At 39.6% G+C, this 23,480-nt stretch overlaps 1 protein-coding gene across 7 annotated transcripts in view; it reads left to right on the top strand.

Annotated features, from left to right (window-relative positions):
- Positions 1-23,480, top strand: part of ZMIZ1 (zinc finger MIZ-type containing 1) — a 293,577-nt gene that overhangs the window by 164,280 nt on the left and 105,817 nt on the right. For all 7 annotated transcript variants that reach the window (XM_019293446.3, XM_010412904.4, XM_010412908.4 and 4 more), the window contains one exon: positions 2,421-2,526. In XM_019293446.3, coding sequence (XP_019148991.1) covers positions 2,421-2,526 — 106 coding nt within the window. The remainder of the gene's footprint in view (positions 1-2,420; positions 2,527-23,480) is intronic.

Below are 23,480 nucleotides of genomic sequence, written 5' to 3' on the forward strand. Positions count from 1 at the left end.
GCAGGGGAAATTAAGAAAAGGAAACTGATGCGAAGTGGGAGTGTACAAAGTTAGGCGTCAGCCTGTGGTTGGGATTGCACTGACCAAGGCTTTGTGCTCTATTCAGTTAAGACAGTGCAAGCAGAACTTGGCTTTTGTGGGTTTTCCAATTCTCTCTGTTTCCTGAATTACTTTGTAGAATTTGTCTATAATTAGCAAGATGTCAGTTGAGAGTAGTGATTTGGCCTCTGGCTAGGTGGGTCTCAGGATCTGTAGCTTTATGTTTTAAAATGAATCAAGCATATAAGCAGCCAATGCATTTCCTGAGTTACTGTGTGCTCACTAACGAGCAGGTGTATCTGCCTTCATTCCTGTCCAGTTTCAAAATAAATGGTTTAATGATTATGTGTTTTTTCAAAACAGAAAATGAGAGGGCCCTTTCTCCATTGTTTTACCGACTTCATTTGCACTCTGCAATGTGTTCCCCTGTAATGGTGCAATAGATGATGGCTAAAGGAGTTTAAATAATGTTTGTTCGTTAATAAGACATTGTTCTCAGGAATGTTTTGCAAGGTGGTGCTTTGGGTGTTTTAGAAGAGCTTTTTGTCTGTTTTGTTCCCATCCCTCCCCTAATATCTACTTCAGAGTGGCTGAAATACAGTGATACTGGAAGTAGAAAAGGGGAACAGATTTCAAAGTATGTAAGTGTATTCCAGATCTCATGGCAGCCCACCAGTCTTCACTCCTGTTGCTAATTTAGCATGAAACATGACATATCATGTTCTGCTCTTGTTTTTCTGTTTTTGAATGGTTTTGTGGGTTGGCTTTTTATTATTACTTTGTTGTTGTTGTTATTTATTTTATTTTTTCTTATTTTTGCAAGTTTGGACCCAGAGTTTTAGCCAGGATGTTAACAACTGGACTTCTAAGTGTAAAGGATTAAAGGCTGATCTACCAAGTTGGAAATGTTTCTTTGTTTATCAAAAATAATTACATTATTTCTTTTACTTTATTCCTTTTTACTTTTCTATCTAAAAGCTGTAATTGTAAAGAAATGTGATAAAACAGTCGGTGTGTATTACTGTACTGATTATCCTCAATTTTCCTTTCTTTTCCCTGAAGCTCTCTTCTCAGTTTTGAGGTCAGAAGGGTTAAATTTAGGGAGGGAACACTCCCACTTGATAAAGTCTTATGAATCTGTAATTTTTACGTTAGTAGGAGCAACAGAGCAGAACATCTGCCTGGGAACTTCATTCATGTTAGTTCTTTTTTAAGAAATAAATTTGATTCTTAATTGTTAATAGGAAAAGTGGGTATTTTGGAAGAAAGTTCAGACTAATATTTGTAAGTTATCACATATGTTAGTTCTTCACTCTGTTTTATACTGTTGCTTTTTGCAGTCCTGGACACAGATAATTGCAGTGTCATTCATTAAGAAAGAGGCTTTCAGATGAAGAAAGGAATGGGAAAAGGATATTTTCTTGTATTGTTAGCTATTAAAGATAGGGACTTTCTTTTGCTTCAGGGAATGGTGTTCTGTTTCTTGTGCAGTTCCTTCACCGTTGTTTTAATGCAAAGAAGTAATGGCACTGTTAAGAATAATCTGTTTTATCTGTGTCTCTGAGTCTGAAGTCATCATGTGCCACTAGAAGGCAATAGAAAAGCTGTGCTCTGTATAACTTTAGCATCATTTGGCAGAATGACTGTGGTACTGTGTTTGTACTATGCAGATTTCAAAGAGGATACGTTCTTGGCTGATGGCTGAGTTGCTGGCTTGGAGAAACATTTGACTGCTTCTCATCCTTAACTCCAGTCTTCAATTTGCCTGGTTTTGCTGGTTCTTCTAGATCAGTCAACAACAACAACAGTCTTTCCCTAATTTAATGTTTAGCAAATGCTTCTTGCACAGGCCTATTTATTCTAAAACTGCAGTAAATGTGCTTCCCAATAGAGTATTGTTGAAATGCAGCAACTGTGACACTGAGCACAATGTAGGACAACCCTGCCCAGCAGTGTGGAGCGGGCATTTTAACCTAAAGGACCTGGGCACGGCCCTTGGGAATGGGGCCAGGAACTGTACAACAGAGAGAGACAGAGGATTTCTCATCCTCACATCTCAAGTACAGTAAGGTGTATTCTATACAGTCTTTACAAACATTGCTCTTGCATTATTTCTTCTGGCTTTGTCTCTCCAATTTTCATGGAACTACCAGGCCCTTCTTCTGACGAGTGGTCAAATAACCAGATCACCAGAATACTCCTGTGTTCAGTTTGCTGTGCTTGTGTTGGAAACTGCTGGGGAGAACTGCCTCTTACCATGTTTGTATTGTGCTCTTGCAGCAGATTCAGATTTCTAACATTAGTGCTGATAAGCAGGTTAATGTCACTTTGTAAAGAGCTCAAGTAACCCCTAATGAAGCTTTCTCTCTTTCCCTCTGCAGGTGGTTAGTCGAGTGGCAGCTCAGCAAGGATTTGACTTGGATCTTGGATACAGGCTACTGGCAGTATGTGCAGCCAACAGGGACAAATTCACTCCAAAATCAGCTGGTAGGAAAAGCTTTTTTTTGATGTGTTGTTGATCTTGGATGATCATATTCTGAAAGAAATGCTACCTGTGACTGTCTTGCAGTATTTAAAAAAACAAAACCAAAAGCAAACATGTATTTGGTGGTTATAGTTCTGTTACTTTTAGCATTTCAGTGGCATGCTCTTCTGAGGATACATGACTTTGGAAATTTATATTTTCACCGACTAGTGCTGTTTGTTGCCCTATTTGATCTCATGGATGAAATGCTGCTTCCAGAAGCACAGATGTTTAGTAATTTCATGGTGGGAATGAACATACTCAGACCCCTCTGACTTGGTAAACCGTTGATTTTCTGTCATGTGTCAACCTCTAAATCTTTCACATTCATTCTGCACTCCCTGGTATATCTATTGCAAAACTTGTATTCTGTGACTTCATATGTCTGTGAAAATAAGTACCATGGTTTCTTGTACATATAGCATTAGAATTTGGAGTCAAGAGTAGGTAGTAACTCTATTGCTGTAGTATGAAGTAGGCATTTTTCCAGTATTTTACAGCAATAATCTTTTACAGGGCTCTGATCAAGTAGCAATATTTGATCATGATGTATTGCCATTGCTCCTCTAGAGAAGTAGAAAATGCACTTAAGGGTCTTTCTGCTTCTCACATGTTCGATTTAACTGGAGCAGTTAATTCTGGTTCTCCTTTTCTTAGCTGATGAATGTCAACATAATGTGCACTGGCTTGGAAAACAGGAAGATAATTGTTCTATTCCAGACTGAGCATGGATAACTTTTCTGCTTAGTACTAAACTGGTATGCAGTCCCCATTTTAGAACATCAGAAAAGGTTACCTTCTTCCAAAACAGTGGCTTTTAGCCAACTGATTGGGTGTTCATATTTTTTTTTTCATGGTCCTTTCCAGTTTTTATCAGCCCCAAACTTCTTTACTCATGGCTACCTTTTGTTCTAAGTGTTCTAAGCAGTTCCTCATGCAAAAGTGACTTTCACATCAAAGCATATTCACTGGACTTACTGTTTTATTTTTTGTGTGGGAAAGGATCATTAATCTTACTAAATGTTGAATAAACTGTCTGATTTTCATCCGGGAAAATTGGTGGAGGATAAAATGTTCAGTTAACCAAGCACAATGTCCCTTTTTTCTGACTTCCTATTAAGTTTATCCATTAGTTAGCTACCGCATCTCTTCGTGGTTGTTTGGGTTGTTTTTTTGAAAAACTTATCAAGTGAGGCTTTGCAGCTATAAGAGTGTGAAATTTTCTTTAAAAATATAGCTATTCCCCCTCTCTTACTAATTCTTCCTGATGTGTCTCTCTGTCAATGTGTTAGTGAGGGAGAGGTTGAGAGTCAGATGCTATGGTCCTTTTCCTTCAGGGCTCAGTCGAGGGGGTAGTCTTGAAAACTGCTGGTCAGTCATCATGTTCTAGAAAAGCCCAATGTCAGTGTTTGATTTCTACCAGTAATTACTTTTTTGAGGAATATACGTGGGGGATTTTTTATCTTAGCAGTCTGTACAGAATTCAATCTTTCCATTTTTAATTGATACAATACTGGGAAAGCTGGTGAATCACGTGCTCTTCTCTCAGTATATTCTAAAATCCTCCTTTGCTTTGCTTCCTATTTCCCAGTTGTATATACAAGTAATTTATTTTCAATAATCTAAAATGTTTGGTTTCACAACTGCTTTAGTTCTACTCTGTGTACAGTTGTTTCACCAGGTCTTCCTGGGGTTTCATCATGCCCATCTACATTGTGCTTTTTGTGCTCTTACTGTCTGTGTTAAATACTCATTTTTTGGGGCATACCATAACATATTTTGTGAAATGTCACATATAGCCACTACTCTAAGGATGTCACATTCACATACGAGCTCTGAGAGCTACATCGTTGAATAGGCAGCTTGAAAGATTGACAGACTGGGATTACAAATGTGAGGTCATTTGAGAACATACAGACCTTTTTTGAAGGGTTATTTTCCACGTCTGAGTGCATTAACATTCGCAGATTTCTAATACAGCAGTGGCACTGCTCCTTCATTCAGTTTTTGTAAAAATGTTGAGATTGTCCTTTGCTTTTCTTGTAAACAGTGTGCATCATTGAAAGCTGCCTTTCGTGATTTGCTTAAGTTGTTGTCAGGGGTGCTTGTAGGTTGCTTTGAGTAACTCATTCTGTTTTCTTTTGCATCTAATGAAAGACACCTTCAACACTTCTTCCAGTCACATTCCTACAGAAATCCCCTGATGTAGATATCAAATGGCATTAATTTTAATGAATAAGAATTTGTTTTTCCCTTCCTCTAGGCTTAAGGGGAATTTACAATGGTTTGTATTCATTCCTCCAAGTATGAATTTAATGCTGCCAATGGGATTGCTCTGGAAACATTTTTAATCCATGTTGTTTAGTGTCCGACATTCTTAAATGCAAGGAGAAAAAAAGGCTTTCTAATTAAAACATATTTGAGTAGGCGAACACTGGGAAAAATAATTGCACCAAATCCTTTCAAGGGCCATCCACTGTTAGTACCTCCTTACAGCTTAGGACAAGGCTTATTGGCTGATGTCCTGCAGGCTGGGAGCCTGGAGTGGCCTGGCAGTGGTGGCTGGCAGGCTTTACAGCTCTGTTATGTGGAGCAGGTGGACCACTCCAGCCCAATGTCCCTCAGGTCTGCTGGTTTGCAGAGACAGCTGAACCAGTGCAATCAGTCCTGCTCTTGTTCTGCAGCAATTCCCACCCTGAGCTTGCTCAGGGACCTCTACTGGCAGAAGAGCTTTTGCTGGTATGGCTTCTTTTCTGTTTGACTGCTCCCTGAGCTGTGTCTCTGCAGGGCCCCAGGAGAGTGAGGGTCCCCATGGCAGTGCCTGGGGATCTCACTTATCCCTGATGGAAATGGGCTGGAGCCTGAGGCTGGAAGGCAGAGCAGCCAGCTGCCAAATTGGCTCAGCTCTATGGGAAAACCAGCCCCGGGTTCATGGAAATGGCCCCACGATGTTTCATCCCAGCTGGTTTAAGCTGTTTTGGTGGTGGCTCCCTGCTAAGCTGGAAAGGAGGTGCAGATGTCAGATCAGAGTCCAGCCAAACATGGGGGGAAGCAGGGAGGGATAGGACGCTGCAACTGGGTGGGGCAGCTTTTCAGGTGGCACAGCCTCAGCTGGGGAAAGGCAGGGCACCAGACCAAGAGCTGTCAGTTCCTTGGCTTTTCCCATCCAGACTGTTTGGTGTTGCCAAGACAGTGTTTGGTGTGCTTTTTGGTGTTGTTTTACTTGGTCACTGAGATAGTTAACAATTAGGTAATACAAATTGTTTTGGAGAATGCCTAGAGGGGAGGTTCAAGCAGCATGAAAACTATTAAAAAGTTGTCATGTGTGTTTTTAAATAGAAATGACGATTTAATGACTGTGCCTTTTGTCTCTGCTTTCTGGCGTTTGTACCTGAAATAATAGCTGCTGCCTTTTCTTTTTCTAGCCCATGCTGCTGCAACGGGGCAGCTGCCTCAGCAGGAGGTCAAACACAGCATTTCCCACCCTGAAGACAAATGACAAAGCCTTTAAAAATATATGTGTCTCTTTTGGTGACAGCTGCTCCCCAGACCTTCCACTGCAAATTCCTTTGCCTTGTTGTGACACCTATAGGGAATGGCCCAGCAGGTTGGCTGCCTGCTCATTTGCTTCCAGACTGCAGTAACCTGAGTTGCTCTTAGTATATGAGTGAATAGGTGTTTATGTATTCTGGCTTTTCTTCATTAAACCTGAAGACCTTCTCTCTGAATAGTGTTTGCTTGGACTTTTTCTGAGCATATCTGATGCTTTTGTCCTTCCTGTAGAAGATTTTAAGTCATTTGGTAGCTTTATTTTAACATCTTCTGTTCAAATAGAGTTCACCAATTAAAGTGTTTATTAAAAAAAAAAGGGGAGGAGGGAGAGAAAGAGAGGGGACAATTTTCTGTTCTGAAATACTTTTTTTTTTTAAAGATACTTTATCGAGCTACTGAACTTCTTTGCTCTTGTAGCTACTTTTCTACTTTTGCTTTTGTCAGGAGGCCAAGCTGAGGCCAGACAAGGGGACGACAGGATGAGCTCATACAGGGAGCTTTGTCAGAAAAGGACACTGCTCAGTATCTCTGTAAGGAGACAGAGGAAGGAAGAAGCCTGAGGGCAGAACTGTCCAGAAAAGGTACTTTAGCAGTCACTGAGCAGCTACAGCAAACAAATGCTGTGATAGCTTGGATGGGCAGCTAAGTGTTGGCTGTTTGATAGAGAAATGGCAACATTTTTTTATATCACTTTGCTTTCAATCCCTTAGGCTGTACTTGGTGTGCTTCTGATTTTACTTTTCAAGAGCAGTATTACTTAATAATCTTGATTTCATACGAAGTATGAACCTAAACTTCATAGTATTTGAGGATTCTATATTACGGGGTTTTGTTTCTTTAGCTTCAGTCATCGTGCTCTAATTGTGATATAATAGGGCTGTTCTTGTGAGTAGGATGCCAAAGCTGTAAATAAATTGGACCCTGGGTTAACAAAGGTATTTGCAGCAAGAGTGCTGCAAATGGAGGTGTTAAAACATCACTGGACAAGATACTGAGACCTAAGGTATGTCCTGATCAGGATACATTTTCAAAGCAATAGTAGAGATTGGCAAAGAGTATTTTGGTGTATTATCAAATCAATCTTCCAGAAATTATATAAAAGGAGAGAAGAAATGATGCCACAATGTGAATGAATAAAAAGGTAGAAAGTAAGGATAACCTCTAGCTTATGGGGGACCATAGGGTTCAATTAACACTTTTACTAAGTTTCCAGTAAAAATGCTCACATTATCTGTGGAGACAAGGGAAAGTGAGGTGGCAGGAAGGATTACAAGTACAGAATGGAAATTACTCCAGCCAAGGCTGATGGCATTCCTCCAGCTTGAAGGGACCAAATGATTGACAGGCCTATGTTAGGAAAGAAATAGCATATGAATTGTCAGTCTCATGCCTCACATCAAAGAATTTTCCAGCAAGTCAAGTCAAAATGGTCTTATATGACTGGAGAAGAAATACAAATGCTGTATCTGCACTTAGGAAAGTGGCTGATAAGAATAAGTAAGCAGCTTTATGAGAGCAGAATAAAAGCTTGGGTTGTTTGTGAAATGAAAGCTGAGCAGAGTTACGAAATGCATGTAAGTACTAGCAAATTAACAACTCAGAACAAGAAGACCTATGAAGCTATAATACAGTATTGGCACAAAAACATAGGGGGTAAATTGAATAAAACACTGAAAAAAAGGGGGAATTCAGAATTATTGGGGCAGTTACATTTGAAAAATATTTTCAGCTAGAATGACAGTGGAGAGGGATGGAGGAGAGTAAAGGAAAATGGAAAAGTAGAAGAGCCTTTTTAAAGATAAAACTCAGTGTATGAAATTGTGCAATGTGGTTCTTGATGTAGCTGGAATCTGTTTAAGAGCTTTTATCTGTGTTATCCTAAATTTCTACTACATTTCCATGCAGATATCTAATCCATTGGTAGTTGAGTTGGTGTCCTAAAACCATCCACTTGACACTCCTCATTAAAATAAAGGTATTATTTTCTTTTAGCTGTTACCTTCTGAAACAGCTTTTGATGCTGAAGACTCAATACATTTCGGGTGATCTCTAAGTTCACTTCCCTGCTCTTAGCACAGATTCTCACTGTGTGCACCTTGTCTGCTTTGCTCTCAGTTTTGTAGTTCTATATTTTTGAAGCAAGGATAATAATACACCTTCCATCTCACTTTTATTTATCTCATTTAATTAAATTCAGTGTCATGCAGTACAGAAACTACCTCTTCCCCGTAGGCAGTTATCCAGTGCAGCAGAGCTGTGGTTTCAGCTGGGACATTTACACTTCGTTATCATACAGATAAAATAATTCTGCTCTGGAACATATTGGCAGGATAAACTTTTGTTGCAACTAAGTCTTTCTTTCCTGAAGATTTATAGTATGGGTACTACAAATAAATGAGTAATTAATTCTTAATTCATTTAGATTACGAGGTTAGTTTCATTAGTTTCTCTTAGTGAAGTTGGCAACTTCCCTTGACCAAAGGGAAACACAGTCAATAGTGCTGCTCGGTGGCAAGCAGCATTAATTCATATCTGCACTCTGTGACGGCCACATTTACACTGGCTGCCGAAAAGGCACAGTGGACTTTGCCCATTTGTCTCACCCATGAGTTTACTCAGAGCAGAACTCCAAAAGACCTGCAGTTTGGGCAATTATATCCTTTATCTTGAGCCTCTGTCGGGTTGGCTTGACATAGGGGAGCCATGTCAGTAGTCAGCTCTCAGCATCTTGAGGTTAAGAAGAGACTGCAGAATGAGATGCTGTTCCCCACTGGGCCTTACTTGTTCCGGTTGTTCCTGTTCCCTTCCTCTGAGAGGTCTGCTCCTCATGCATTTGGTCTGCCTTCTGCTCATGGGAAACATGATTGTACTTGTGTCAGGTCTTCATTACCCTCAGCTTGGCAACTCCTCTTCATTTTTACTGTGAGCTTGAGGACCTCATGACATATCAATGTAGATAGGTATTATTTTGGTGGAAATTCACTTCCTTTTTGGCATTCACTGTTCTGCTGTACACTTGAACACCTATGTTTTTAAAGGAGGCTGCATGGCTGAGCTGCTGCTTCTTTATTTTGTCTAGCCAAAATACCAGGTGGTGTATCTGGCCTGTTCTTTTTGACATTTCACTGGTCCTTGTTACCATGGTACCAATTCTGACTTTGAGAGATGTCACAGTAAAACTGTTGCTAGGTTGGAACATTTTTGCTCTAATGCCTTTACTATAGCGCTTAAGGAAATTGTGGACTCTCAACTACAGCAACAGGCTTGCTCTGCTGTTTTCTTAGTCTGTGCCTTGGATTTTCCTGAGGCTGGTACCTACCTGAATGCTCTCTTTGCTGCAGATTTGAATGTGTAGTGCATTAACTTATCATGCAGTTCCTGGAAAGAATCTTTTCCTAAAGTGTGCAGCACACTTTCACTTGGACTGGAACTGGCATTCCCCAGAGAAGACTTCTGTTGATCTCTATCAGCGTTTTCTGTCTTCTTCTTCAGGGGTTCCATATGTGCTAACAGCTGAAGATTTGGTGGTAGAGACAGCTTAGAGCTTGGTTTTGGTGTGAATTTTGATTTTTCATTTTCTGTTGTTTTGAGTAACTTCCCTCTGAAGATGAGGCAAGTAAGAGGGGAGGCAGCTGTGAAAGCCTGCATATATTCATGGAAGAGAAGAAAGCAAACTCTTAGAATGGCATTTGCCCTTTACAAGCTCCCTTTTCTCAGCTTACAGCAAGCAGTCCTGAACTTGTTCCCTTTTGAGCTGCAGTGCATCCAAATGTACCTCAATACCAGTGCTCTCTTATTAGCCTGTGTATCTTGGAGGCATTCAGAGAAGTTCGTGAGGAGTCCAGCTATGAGAACAGTAATGTAGCAACTTCCATAGGGATTGGTAGCTTTTGTGCTGCTGGAGGGCTGAACCACGAAAGCATGAACTGTGTGAACAGATCAGGTTGTCAAGCTCCAAGAACAGCAAGTTCACTTCCTAAATACAATTGAGATTGCACTGCTCACATTTTCAGATCCATCCCTAATTCCTCCAGGCTTGTCTGCAGCATGGAGTCAGCCTGTTAAAAAAAGTTCTTGCCCTGAATACTCTAGACACGACACTCTGAGAAACACAGTGATTACTAGATAAGATGTTATATGTAGTATTTCTCTTTAAAATGAGAGATTTCCATACTGAGAAGTTTTGAAAAAATGTTTTTATTTCATCTTTTCTAATGCTCATATTTAAGTGCACCTGTTAAAGTGTGCTGATAGCAAGGTATTTACAAAAGTGCTATGTGATGCAAGCCATCCATTTAAATACCAGTTAAAGAATGAACAAAGAACCTTAAGGATTCATCATCATACATAGTTATAATTTGTATTAATCTTTGTGCAGCTTCATGTGCAGATTCAAGGAGAAAGACCACAAAATAAGGGAAAATTGATTTGAAGAGAGCTCTTAAGTAATACATTCCCCCCCCAAAAAACATATTGTTCCTTATAACATGTGCTGTTTTTCTAAGAAGTTCAGTATAAGTCAGTATGTTCATATTTGATGAGGATTCTGGATTGCTTCTTTTTTAGGGATTGTTTTTGTCTCTACCTACTTTTACTATCAGTAAAACATGTAAAGAAAACCACCAGCTTTGCTTTCCTCCGCAGGTTTTCTGGATGCCAAGGTAAATAATTCCCTTTTTATTTTTCGGTAGTCTGATGAAAACTGCAACCATACATGTCATTGTGAGACACTTCTGTGAATATCCTAATAAATCCAGACTTTATTCCTGACACTTCTGTGTAAGGTAAATCATGCTTTGTAGCAGATACCAGTAACACCTGACTCGAGGAATAAATAGAAGAGAGAAGATTTTCCTCATGAAGTTTAGTAATTTAACAATAATAAACTCCAAAAGGTGTGAATCTAACTAGAAGCTTAAGTAGTTTTGTATCTCATTTCTGTGACTTACACCAGGCTTTTAGGAAGGTCTGGATGTCAAGTCCAAGAAACAAATGCATGATTGTGAGTGTGTCTCTACTAAAAGACTTCCCCATAGATGCAGTTGTTTTTGGGGTTGAAGCTCATAGATAAGCCTTTGTAATGTGCTGGAAGGATAAAATGACCAAGCACTGAAATGCCTGGATATTGTGCAGTCCTAAGCAAATCTTTTTGACTCTTGTCTGTCTGTCTAGTAGATATCTCAGTTGTACCTCTGCTTTGCTGCTGTGTTTCTTTTATGCACTGTTACAAAGAATCAGTGTTTCTTCATGTTTTGTATGAACTGAGTATCTACTCAACTTCTGAGATTCCCTCTCAGCAAAACTTAAAGCCAGTAGCATTTCATGCAGGATGTTAGCTCCTATGAAATATGTGATCAAACTAACGATTAATTCAACCCCCTTCAATACATTCCTTATTTCTTTGAGAGATGCCTGTACTTCAAGTATGCTGGGGCTACTAATATCAGTGGATAGAAGTTACAGATTTTTAAATCCTGCCTGCCTGTGCTGTTGTTTCCCAGCACCCTGCTTAGGGCTCTGTAGATTCAAACCTGCAGACACAGACATCGATCCTTAGTTTCAGGTTCACAGAATGGTTCAAAATATGTATCTTCTAAAGCAAGTTCTCAAGGGAAACATAAATTTAAACATTTTTAAAGGCAAGTATGGCTGACTTGGCTCTGAACTTAATAATAGAAGGCTGAACAGGGGCTGCTCCTGAGGAAATAAATTGAACACTGAACAACTGCGTACAAAGCAGGGTATTTGTTCATGTGTGATGGTTTCCCTTATGACTGCCTGGTCAGACCCAAAAGACATTAATCTTGCTCACTCTGGAAGATACTGTCTTTCCATCACAGGAAAAAACAAGTGAAATTATTTAGTGTATTTATTACAGAAGCAATTTCAATTAAGGCAAAGAACCAGAGAGACCTCTAAGTTTTCAGTGTGAAAAATGAAGCACTGCTGGTCTAAAATAAGATTGTGAGAGGTTAATTGCTGGAAATTTATAACAGTTGCTGTCTCCCAGTAGGAATGTTGTAGTGGACCTAGTGGTCCTTGAAAAGCTAGATACCATTCCAGGCAGTAAGGGGATTTTGCTTTGGAGGTTTTCTAGTATTACAACCAAAAGTGTTTGAAATAATAAGCAGAAGCTACAGTAACTTTCTTGACCAAAGCAAAAGCAGCAAGGTACTGGAGTTGTGTCAGTGTTGTGCTGTCTTGAGAGCAAAAGCAAAGACTTGGGTAGGTTTTTGTTAAAGCTAAAATTGTGCAAGCCTCCTTTCTCAGTTCTGTTACAAAATCTAGTATGTCTTACAGGACAGCAAATTGATTTTAAATTCTGATTTAAAATTTTATGCACTTTAGCTAATTATACATTCAACACCTAAGATGAGCTGGAGAAGAGCTAGACTGACATTTTGGTCTAGCAACTGTCAGAATGGAAGAAAGAAAAAAAATATTCCAAAAGGGAGAGATACTTTTTACTTCTTTCAGTGTATGGAAAAATTAATAGATAAAGACAAAGTCTTTTATTGGAGGAAATTCTGTGTTCATTTGGTCCTTTGCAGGCAATTATTGCTCCCAGCTTGCAGTGACCAAGAAGGCAGAAGATCCTCAGCCAGGGCAGTGGCAGCACAGTGTGACAGCTGTCACTCAAGGAGCTCCTGTCTCTTGAGCCACTGGGTTACATCAAGCCCACTGTGAGAAGCTGTGGGATATGGGCACTGATCTGCCTTCTAGAGAATCTTGACAGAAGGGTGGAAGGAAGTGTCGTGTTCTGTTCTGTGTAAGCAGGATCAGGCCCATGCAGAATCATTCACTGTCTGGAAAGAGACAGAAAGCTGGGACGAGAAACAAGAGCAACATCTGAGAGCAAAGTCCTCAAGCCAGTGACACAAAGCTGGTGGAACATCACACCACTGTTAGAGGCTCAGTGGGATCCTTTGGTAATTGATTACCAGTGATATTGTGAAGATATCTCTGACACACACCAAAATTCAAACAGTTTTTGAGTTTACTGCTAATATGAGAACCCAAGCCTTGTGTCAGGGCAAAGAAGTCAGCTGAGCGGAGTTCAGGAGCCGGTCTTCCTGGGGAATCCTTTCTAGGAGCTAGGCTTCAAACAGACCTCAGTCCATTTGAAGAACAGGACAGCAGAGTGGTTTTCAGCATCCCTTTGGAACAGCTGCTTGTGCAGAGGCATTTCAGCATTTTTTTCTTTCCTTTGATTGCAATATGTGTTGTAGCAAACACTGAAAGTAATGTTAGAAAAACAGAGGGAAATCCTAACTGCCATGTCTGGCTTGGCACAGTCCCTTTGGTTCAGTCAGCACTATAGACTGCCAGACTTCTGCAGTTGAAAGTATCTTCTGTGTTCCTCATATTTTCTTGATTCGGTAGAATTCACATCTTCATGCATCAGTGACAAATGTATGCTTTCACTCAGATTGAGTGGAAGAGCCTGGGATTGTTTATGTTTTCAAATCTAGGGAGGAGAGGAAATGTATTTGCCTCACATTTAATTAAATCTTATATTTAGTCAATCATATAATCGTAAACTCTGTAGAAGGATGGTGACTTCTAAGGATTGTCTTCAAAAAGCTAACACTGATACCTGGTTGACAGTCTCAGTGTGATACAAATCATTCTGGAGGGGAGTTTTGTAGAGAAGAGGAGAAAACAAAACTAAACTGAGGATGTGGAAGGAATGTGAGCATACATGTGCATCTATTGTGAAGTAAATACATTTGGACTGTGGTTTGAAAACATACTGGAAACTTGGAATATCCAGATATGAATTAGATACATTGCCCCATGAAAGGAAACTCTTTACTCTGCAGGTGCCGTTTAGTCTACAAAGGTGGAAAAAAAAAGTCTATACAGGATCGTTGTTCTATTGCTGTGTTCATTTGTAATAGGTGATGTTTTTCGCTGCCTTTCATCTCTCTGTCCAAAACTCTACTTACCATGAGGTCAATAAAGCTAAAAAGGTTGCAGAGAGTTTGAAAAAACTAAAACTATGCTTGAGAAAGCTCATGTATGCAGAAATAGCTGTCTTACATAGCAATGTTGGTGTTACTTTTTAAGGGTCCATGTCTAGAAAATTATTTGTTAGTGATGAACTCTAAGCCCATTCCCTGGAGAAAAATCCTCAGTTGCTGTGTACAGGATGGTGAGAAACTAGATTCAGTGTTTTCAGTGTGCCCAGACCAAACATCATCTGTCCCACACAATAAACAGTGTCCATTCTTTTGGCAGCTGTTTGTATGTTTTCAAAGCAGTAGAAGAGTAGAGATGACAGAGCTGAAATGGTTTTATTCCTTTTACTGATGCAGCAAAAAGAAACAGGGCAAAGGGTGAGGTCACACTATGGGGGCAGAGGAAATGGACAGAGAATGCCTGTTCTGCCTGTAAAGTTGGCAAATTCTAGACAAATGAGTTTCCGTGGGGGAGGCTGAACCTTAGGATAAAACCAGAAATTTTAGAATGAAAAAGATCCAGTTGTGTCCAGGGAAACACAATCATGTGCTAATTCAAAATCCAAAGTAATGGGGATGGGATAGTGACGTTTTATGATACCTGCAGGTTCTCCTTATGGCATGTGCAAGTTAATAAGCACATACCCCCAAAACTAAAGTTAGTAGCTAGAGGGGGTTTTTCTACATCTCTTTCAACCCCAATATGTCACCCCATCTGAACAAACTAAATGCCTTTAAAGAAATTGATAGCAGGTTTTAAAAGAACTGACGGTTGTCACTTAGAGCATATTGTTTTAATAATCCAACTGGACCATTCTTACTCTATTCTTGTGTTTCCAAATACACTCATGAAGTAGATACACATTTGATTTCTTTATATTGTGTGCTTTCTCCTCTGTGTTAATTTGAGGCTGGACCTTTTTAAACTTTTTTCCAGTGTGCTTTTGACAGCAGAATATTAGGTATGTGACAACAGATTTTGAGTAAGTGAAGGATGAGCCATCCTGCTGCATGCACACATTTGTGAGTGGGGTTTCTGAAAATCATTAAATCAGTGGGATTTCAGATAGATGTTTTCCAAAGACCTCTTGGTATTTCAGCCGTGTAATTACCAGTCCAATTAATGCAAACTGCATAACAAATCCTTTGCTGTTGCAGTTGCTCTGTGCAGCTCAGGCACCTGACAGGGGTTGTGTTGGTGGTGCATCCCAGTGTGGCCCAGTCTGCTCTGTGTAGTAGAGAGGGTCCGGGCACCCTGCAGGGAGCTTTGTAGATCAGGATTGTGACAGACGGCAGTGTCTTCAGCACAAGTACTCTTCGGGGTTCCTTGTTTATTTTGAGTGATGCCTTCTGCAGTGTTTTTCATAGTGAACTCAGTTCTTGATTTTCCTTCTATTTTCCTCTTCCCCCTGCACTGCTGTATCCTTCTAAATCCACCTTTAATTGTAGAATGCCTGCAGTTAATAATGGCTGTCATGTATTCCAGGTTTTAAAAGGCCATAAACACAGAAGAATGGGCTGAAATAGCTGAGTTAAAAGGCTTGTTAAAGATGCTATCTGTGTGCTGAATTCAATTCATGGGCATGTTAAAAGACATCAGATTTTCCTCTAGAGGTGTTTAGCAGAAATGCCTGGCAGGAGCTGAAGCTTTGATCTTGCTGTTTTGCTTTATTGTGTGCTGTGGAGGCATCTCATTGTCTTTTTACCTCTGGGACTTGAACTGTTATTTCTGATGACTGGATCCGTGGTGTTCATGTTCTCTTCATTCTTCATGCAGTTTTGGTATTGGCTTTTCTTTGTGTGCTTTGGTTTGGTTTTGTTTATTTGTTTTGGTTTCTTTAAATTAATTTAATGCTTTACTATTTCGTGCCTGTTTTAAGGCACAAATGATGATGTTGAATGATGTTTAAAGGCCATCATTCAAATGAACAAATAAGACATTTACAGCAGGCTCTTCCACACTGCAAGAACTCTAACAACTTTGAGAAAGAATTCCTATATAAGTTTGATTTCTCTGTGAAGTAGCTGCTTACATGTAAATTTTCATTTATAGTGTGTGGAACACTACTTTTAGCTCTTTATTTATGGAAATGGAAAAAAAATTCTATCTTGTAAAAAGAAATCAGACTAACAAAAAGAAGGACTAGACCACCACATGTTCTTCAACCATGAAACTTCCATTATTCAGGAAAGTACTCAGGTCTATGCTTATTTTTTGAGACATGCTTAGCTTCTTTCTGCATGTTATGAGTGAAGATGAGTTGTTTAAGTGCATTCCTGAACCAGAACCTTAGCACTAATCCTTCAGTCACTGCAAAGAATAAATGAGGGGCAAAGACAAAGGGCCAAATTAAAATCAACGAGATTCTATTCAGATGGGCTCTGCTTCAGCAAGCACATATCTAATTATAAGCACAGAAGTGGGCTCACTGACGTCAAAGTTAATTAAACTGCTTAAATTTAGGCACATGCTTAAATTCTTTGCTGAATCAGTATTTTTGAGCCAATGAATAATAGGACAGCATTGCTAGTCCAAAGCATGATTTTTGTGGGTGGAAAGGAGTTTAAACTCGCCCTTTCCTCCATCAGTTCTTCTGAGGTCTGCCTGCTGGCATTTTATTTGAGTCCCAGTGGTGAAGGAATGTGTCAATATGTTAAAGTTGCTTAGAGTTTTTGCTAACAATACCCAAACCCAACAGTTTGATCTCTGGTATTTTTAAGGCATCTTTCCTCCACGTAGTATGTTCTGCAGTATATGGCAGGACCATGCCCAGCACAGTAATCATTCCAGCTTTGTTTTTTCTGATGCCACTTCTATGAAATGAATCCCTTTGTCCAGTCTCTGAAAGGCAAAGTACTAACTCATTTTCATAACAAAAAAATGAAGAAAATGTGTAGACAGAAGTGTTAAATGAAGAGTGCCTGTCATAGAGAAGCAGTTTTAATTCTCTTGGTTTCACAGGTTATTTTAATTCATGATGTCTCCAATAAATAAATAACCTATTATTTGTTGGCCTTGGGTCATTAAGGGCCTAATAAGAATTTCCCCCATAGGAATATGAAGGACAAGATGATGCTTCTTACACAGAAGCACACATGGGAATTTCAGCCATGTTTTGTAAATGAGCTGGGGCTGGTTGTGAGCTTTTAACTACGGTCCCTGCCTAAGTAACACAGTAGAGTTGCCCTGATGTATTAACAAGGGATTAATCAAGGAGGTGCACTGCAAAAGATCAGATTTCTTCTACTTGGTAAAACTCACAGCATGGGGACTTAGGATCTGCAAAGAAAGCTAATTGAGTCATCGACAGGAATAAGTTCAAAGGAGAAAAGCAGGTAAGAGAGCTAAATAAATCTAGACTTGTGTTTTAAAAGGTGTTCAACATTTTGTTCATGTGTACATTAACTACTAATCACTTTTACCTGGTGCATGAGTCTAAAGCTTAAATTTAATCATCTTCATTTAGATACCAGGAAATGACATGTATTCATTTATTTATTGATATTTCTGTGGTTTAAAAAGAATAATTAAAAATCACCTTCGTGCCTGATGACACCTGTACCAATTTTGCCAGTAGTGACTGAAAGCTGTTGCATTTGGAAAAGTGTTCCATTAACTCTGCAGGCAGCTTTGATGGAGAATGGGTGACTTTGTAGTAATATTTGTCTGTACCGTGTAATTCATTTCATGCCAGTTGGCAGCTATGTTCACAGTCTAGAGCAGTGGGCTCACAGGTGTCTTGAGTCAAATCAGAGCTTCAGTTTGACTTGGTTCCCCTTGCTAGGTGAGGTGAAGTACGGAAAGGGGAAGCAGCTGTGAATGAGAGACCGTTCCTAATGAGAGAGCTGGGCTGTTGTCAGTGACAAAGCATCAGCTTTCCTCTGTTGGGTCTCCCACATTATCCCTTTCTCTCACCCAGCAGCTCATCATCCTGCCACAGGCCAAGAGTATATAAACTGTAAAGAGCTGGAGCAGCTACTGCAGCTGCTGCTGAAGTTGTGTGCATGGAGTTAGAGGAAGGAAGCAGCCTATCAGGGAAGCAGCTTTCTCACTAATATAGTATAAATTGTCCTCTAATATAGTATAAATTGTCTTTCTTGCTGGACATCGTCTCAGCCAGCAAAGTAGAAGGAAAGCTCAAGCCTGAATGGTGGATTTTTGGACTATGTTTTTATGTCCATTATTCTTTGATTGTATCCAATGCGTCTCTCTAAGATGATGATTTAATTAATTTAAGCCAGGATATTTCTTCACTGATTTTCTTAGGTTTTTTCCCCATTTCTCCATATTTTGCATACAAGCATGATGAAAGTGCCAAACTATGTCTACTTATTATGATAACAGAAGGATCAAAGTGGGGACGTGGTCATTTTATACATAGAAGTTGTCTAAGTGCATAACAGGTTACAGTAGAACATGTAATGAAATCACCTAAGTGGGCAGATTTAATTATGATTAGATCATATTACTGGAGGTCTCGAGTCACAGCTGGGGCTTCACTAAAGACTTGTTTTCTCTCTTCTTCACAGCCCTCTATCTGGATTTCCATTCTCGGTTACCCTAGGTGCCTCAGAGGGTTATGTCAGGAGGCTGTTACAGCTACCCTGCAATCTCTTGAACCATGAGGGCTTTGAAATCTTTGTTTGGAAGTATCTCAAGTATCAGTATTTGAGATTGTATAAAAACAATCAGTTGAAGAGAGAAAACACTCATTTGCCAGCTACTAGGAAGAGTTCTTTGAGGAACATTTCCCGTGCTTCAGTCTTTTCCTTCTATCTTTTAGTTTCTGGGGTGATAGTTAGGGGACAGTTTGATCTGTCTTTCATACTTGTATTGCAGAGAGCAAGAGCATGAAGTATCCCATGGACTCTAAGAAAGACTGTCATAAGTGGGGAACAACTGTCCAAAGTGCACATATATGCAGGGTGTGAGCAGTTTGAAGTCTTACCACTATGGGTAAATAACTTTCTGATTCAAAAGGCTAATCAGACATTCTTTTTAGAGAAGCTGGAGTGGGGCATCTCCAGAAAGCATTGCTTTCTGACCTTTAAAGCTGTTACCTCCAGGGCAGAGTGAAGCAGGATATGTGCCTCACTATTGACTGTGACATTTCTGTCCTAAAAATAGATCACTACAATCCCTTTCTGGTTCAGACCGGCACCCTCTGTTGGGTATACGATATTCACACAGGTCTCAGTTTTTACAGGGTTTTAGTAGGTGATATCCAGATGGAATTAATGCTAAAAGCCTCAAATTGGGAAAACAAGGTGAAAAAAGAGGAAGGAAAGTACCTCATTGTGCTTATGTTTGCTACAGTACAGAAAATGTTTCCTGTGGAAATCTACAGCTTAATCTGAGTCTGCCGAGATCAGAGATGACTAATCCAATTAGTGGATCCTTCAGCAGTGGCTGCACAAATCTATGTAAACCAGGGGATCTTTTCTATCTCCTTGATTTACGTAGTTAAGAGTTATTATATTCTTAACTACAAGCATATGGGTGTACTCTGGACCATAAAAAATGCTTTATCTTTTATACTCAAGTTAAACGGTTGATTATATTTTTATTTTTGAGCATGTTTTGTCTATATGCAGAAATCAAGCATTTTTATGAATACATTCAATTTCTTGCTAGTTTTGATGACTGTAAAAGGCAGTAAATGTGAATTTACAGTGGACTGGTTGAAAACTGGTAAGGAAAATAAAAAATTGAATAATGCATTTATTTATTTTCCAGCCAACACTGTCAGTCATCCAAGGCCAAACATCCAAGGCAAAACAAATGTACCAAGCCTGTTTAGCCAAATGCATGCTGACCTTCATATAGTTGAGTTGGTCGTTTGATACCAGTATAAAATGGTAACATATGGGAGTAACTGATCGTGGGAATACTAAGAATTAATTTTTACAACAGAAAAAACTTTTTTAGTGGGACATTGAGCTTGAGTAAGCTGACATGTTTAGATGAAGTTCAAGTTTCCTCTAACTAAATCTGTTTGGCTACCTATATCTCAGTCAAATCACAGACCAAGTCATTTTAGGTCTGGATAAGTCTTTTCAGTGTTTTCAAGAAGACCACATGAGCTTTGGATGTTTGGGAAGACCCCTCAGTCTCACATGCACAGGACCTCACATGCCCTTTCAACTGCAGCCCAAAGAGCTGTGTGAGATCCCCTTCAAACTTCTAAGACAACACAGTGGAAGCAGAAACTGGAACATTGCAGTTCCTTGGGGAAGATGCAGATGTCATAGGGGAATAGTCATTTGTGTAGCTCGGGCAGGTAAACACAAGCGCTCCTGTTAATCCACCAGTCACCTGCACAGAGGAGACTTTCAGTTGAAGATCTGTTTGAGTGAACTGTGGGACCAGCCTTCTGTGTCTGCTTGTCATCTTGAAGAACTGCTTGCTCTTCTTTCAGGGTTGGGGAGAAGGGACAAGAAATCACTGTGTTACAGAGAAGATAGGCTCATCCCTTCTAACCCACCTACTGCTTCTACCCTGCTGAACTTTTAGTGCTACGAGGAAGTCATTGTAAGTCTGTAACTTCTGAGCTGATGAAACACATTCTTCACATTAATAAGGAGTTTCCCACAACAAATAGCAATGGGAACTTTTGGGTTCTTCATTGGAAAGAATGGTACTAATTGTTTTGCCATAATAAAGTGGCTAATAGGAACTTCTTCCCCACATCCCCCTTTTTTTCAGGTCAGTGTGGCACATTCCAATTTGTGTTTGCTTCGAAGCACAGGAGGAATCTCATGTGGAGGGGGAGGGTTGTTTTATCATGCTCAGGCGCGCCACCAGTAAGCCTTTTACTTTCTTCATATACCCCAGTTTCGGGGTAGTTGGGAGGATTCTGGATTTCCCCCCACATGCTGTAAAAATGCAGCATTCTTTGTTTTTCCATCACAAATGAACTGAAACCCGTAATCTCTGTACTGAGCAGAAGTGATTAAAATAGTGTGGAACAGATGGTTTAAATGCTGCCAAAGATTGAATCTTTTGCTATTTTGTTTCTTGAAACAACTACATTAATTCCTGAGTCAGCTTTGAGGGTACCATCATAACTCATCTGAGATGAGAGAGCATGCTTGTTTCTCTGTCTTTGACTGCTAATTAATAGCAACTAATTAATTTAATTTTTTTTTAATTTAAAAAGTCATACTAAAAGCTGAGCTAAAATATCATTTTCATGCAAGACAAAAATGGAAGTTTTCCGTGGAGCTTTTAACAATATTTTTTTCTTGGAAATTTTGCTGCTTGTGTTAGGATTCGTTCTGTGGAGGGGAAAACCATGTTCCAGTTCTACTGGAATGAAGACACTGCAGTACTTTGAAATGGTATTTGGTTTTGGTACTCGGTGTGTGAGTTTGGTGATCTTTACACACTGATTTGTACACAGAAATTTCCAGACAGTCTTGTGATCCAGAAACCCCTCATAAAGCTGTCAGTGTCAGGTGTGCTTTCCCTGCTGTTCCAGATGAACAGATACCTTCTACTGAAGGCTGAAGACCAGGGGGACTTGGAAACAGCAGAGTTGTATCCTTCCCCAATGCATGTTGTGAAACAGCATCTTCAGCATCTTCCTCTTTTGAGCTGCCTTTTTTTTCATAAAGCCATAGTCTTTAGCTTAAATCAAAGAAAGATTTTTTTACTGTCAAGACAAAGCATGTCAGCTATATGAGTGAATGTGTGATGGCACAACACACCATACTGGCCTCTTCCAAGTCTTTCACTTCTGCCATGGAGCTACTCCAGCAGGTTTATGGGTTGAAAATTATGACAAGGTCTTTTGATATTCCTAAATAGCAGTGGTTTACTAATGCTACTTAGAGTGATTTCTACGTAGCACTTCTCTGCTCTCGGGTCTGGCATCCATTTGAGGAAGATTTTTAGGGATTGATTTTATCAAGTTAGAGAAATACTTATTGATCACATAATTTTTGTGAAACCTTGTGATTTTCCTCTTGTTTTATAAACTGTGTATGAGGTGAGCCATTACCATTTTGTTGTCTTGATCTTAATTAAATTTAAACTTTTTGATCAGTAACCTTCCTACCAAAGTAACATTTATTTTTACATATTTGATAAAGTGCAAAATCCCAATGCTCTAATTTAGATAGAATGCTATCTGTGTGCAGTACAATAGTAAATGACTTCTAGAAAGGGGGTAACAAAACCAAGCTGAATTAGTATTTTTATTTAAGCATGTTTTTAATTTTGTTAAGGTTTGCAGTTTTAAATTAGAATATCAGAAATGTAGTAACTGACTGTATGATGTCTGTATTTCTGTAGATGATGCTCTGTTTAAGCAAAGCGGTTTTGAAAAATTGAAGTCTTGGTTAATGTTTGCTGAAACTGAATTTCATGGCTACCTCCACTCACACTGATAGAAACTGATCTATTTTCCCCCGTCATTTTTTCCCAGTGTATCATCTCCCCAAGTAGAAAACCTTGGCTGGATGTTCTTTTTTATCCAGGCTCTTCTGAGAAGAACCTGGCTTCTGAAAGATGTAACCAGAAGTCAGGAGGCAGCCAGTTGCTCAGGTCTGGGGGTCATCACCAGCAATGCCAGTGCAAGCTGGAGACTTGGATTCTGGGGAGTCTGTCCCCTGGCTCTTCTTGCTGGAAGACTTTTGCTGTTGTATATGCTGCAGATGTAGTTGCTAAACCTGAGTTGATTCAGTACACCTGAGGCCCACTAGAACTGAGTAATGCTTTACATTTTAAATATTTGCTCTGTTTTGCTTTGTTTCCCTAAGGGTTTAAAGGCTTGATACTAAATTGGCGGGGTTTTCCCTGATATTTTTCCTTCAAGGAATGCAATATCTCTTGTTGGTCAAACCTTGGTTAATGGACTTTATATCTCCTCTGTTACCAATTATTTTCTAAGGCACAGGAAGGCAAGTGAGAGGAGAGGAAGGATTTTGAAGGTTCTCTATTGAAACTTCTAGTTTTGTTTATTTTTAAAATTCTCCTAAATACTCATACTAGGAAGTGACATAATTGCATAGACTTTTAATTTCCTCAAGGCTCTGTGTGGTCTTCATCCACCATCTCAGATGTTGGCTACAGATGTTTAAAATCACTTCCTCCCAATTAAACATCTGCTCCAAAGTGACAAAGTGTAAGACCACAGATGTCTGAAAGGCCAATGTATGCACCAACAGTTTTTGTTAGTAGCTATGATGGAAACGTTTTCCCTTGCCTCTGCTTTTAATGCATAGACAGTGAGAAATCGCTCTGCTTATTGAACTCCATGTGGGAGAGCGGGTGCTGGTTTTAAGTACACATTTAAAAATGGCCTGCATCTTCTGTGTAAGTCTTTTGGACATCTCTTCTTCAAGGTTGTCACTTGCTCTACTATCTAGAGGTTATTTGCTGTCCACTTGGGGTCTTTTTA

The sequence above is a fragment of the Corvus cornix genome, chromosome 6 (genome assembly GCF_000738735.6).
Source record: "Corvus cornix cornix isolate S_Up_H32 chromosome 6, ASM73873v5, whole genome shotgun sequence".
Classification (NCBI taxonomy): Eukaryota; Metazoa; Chordata; class Aves; order Passeriformes; family Corvidae; genus Corvus; species Corvus cornix.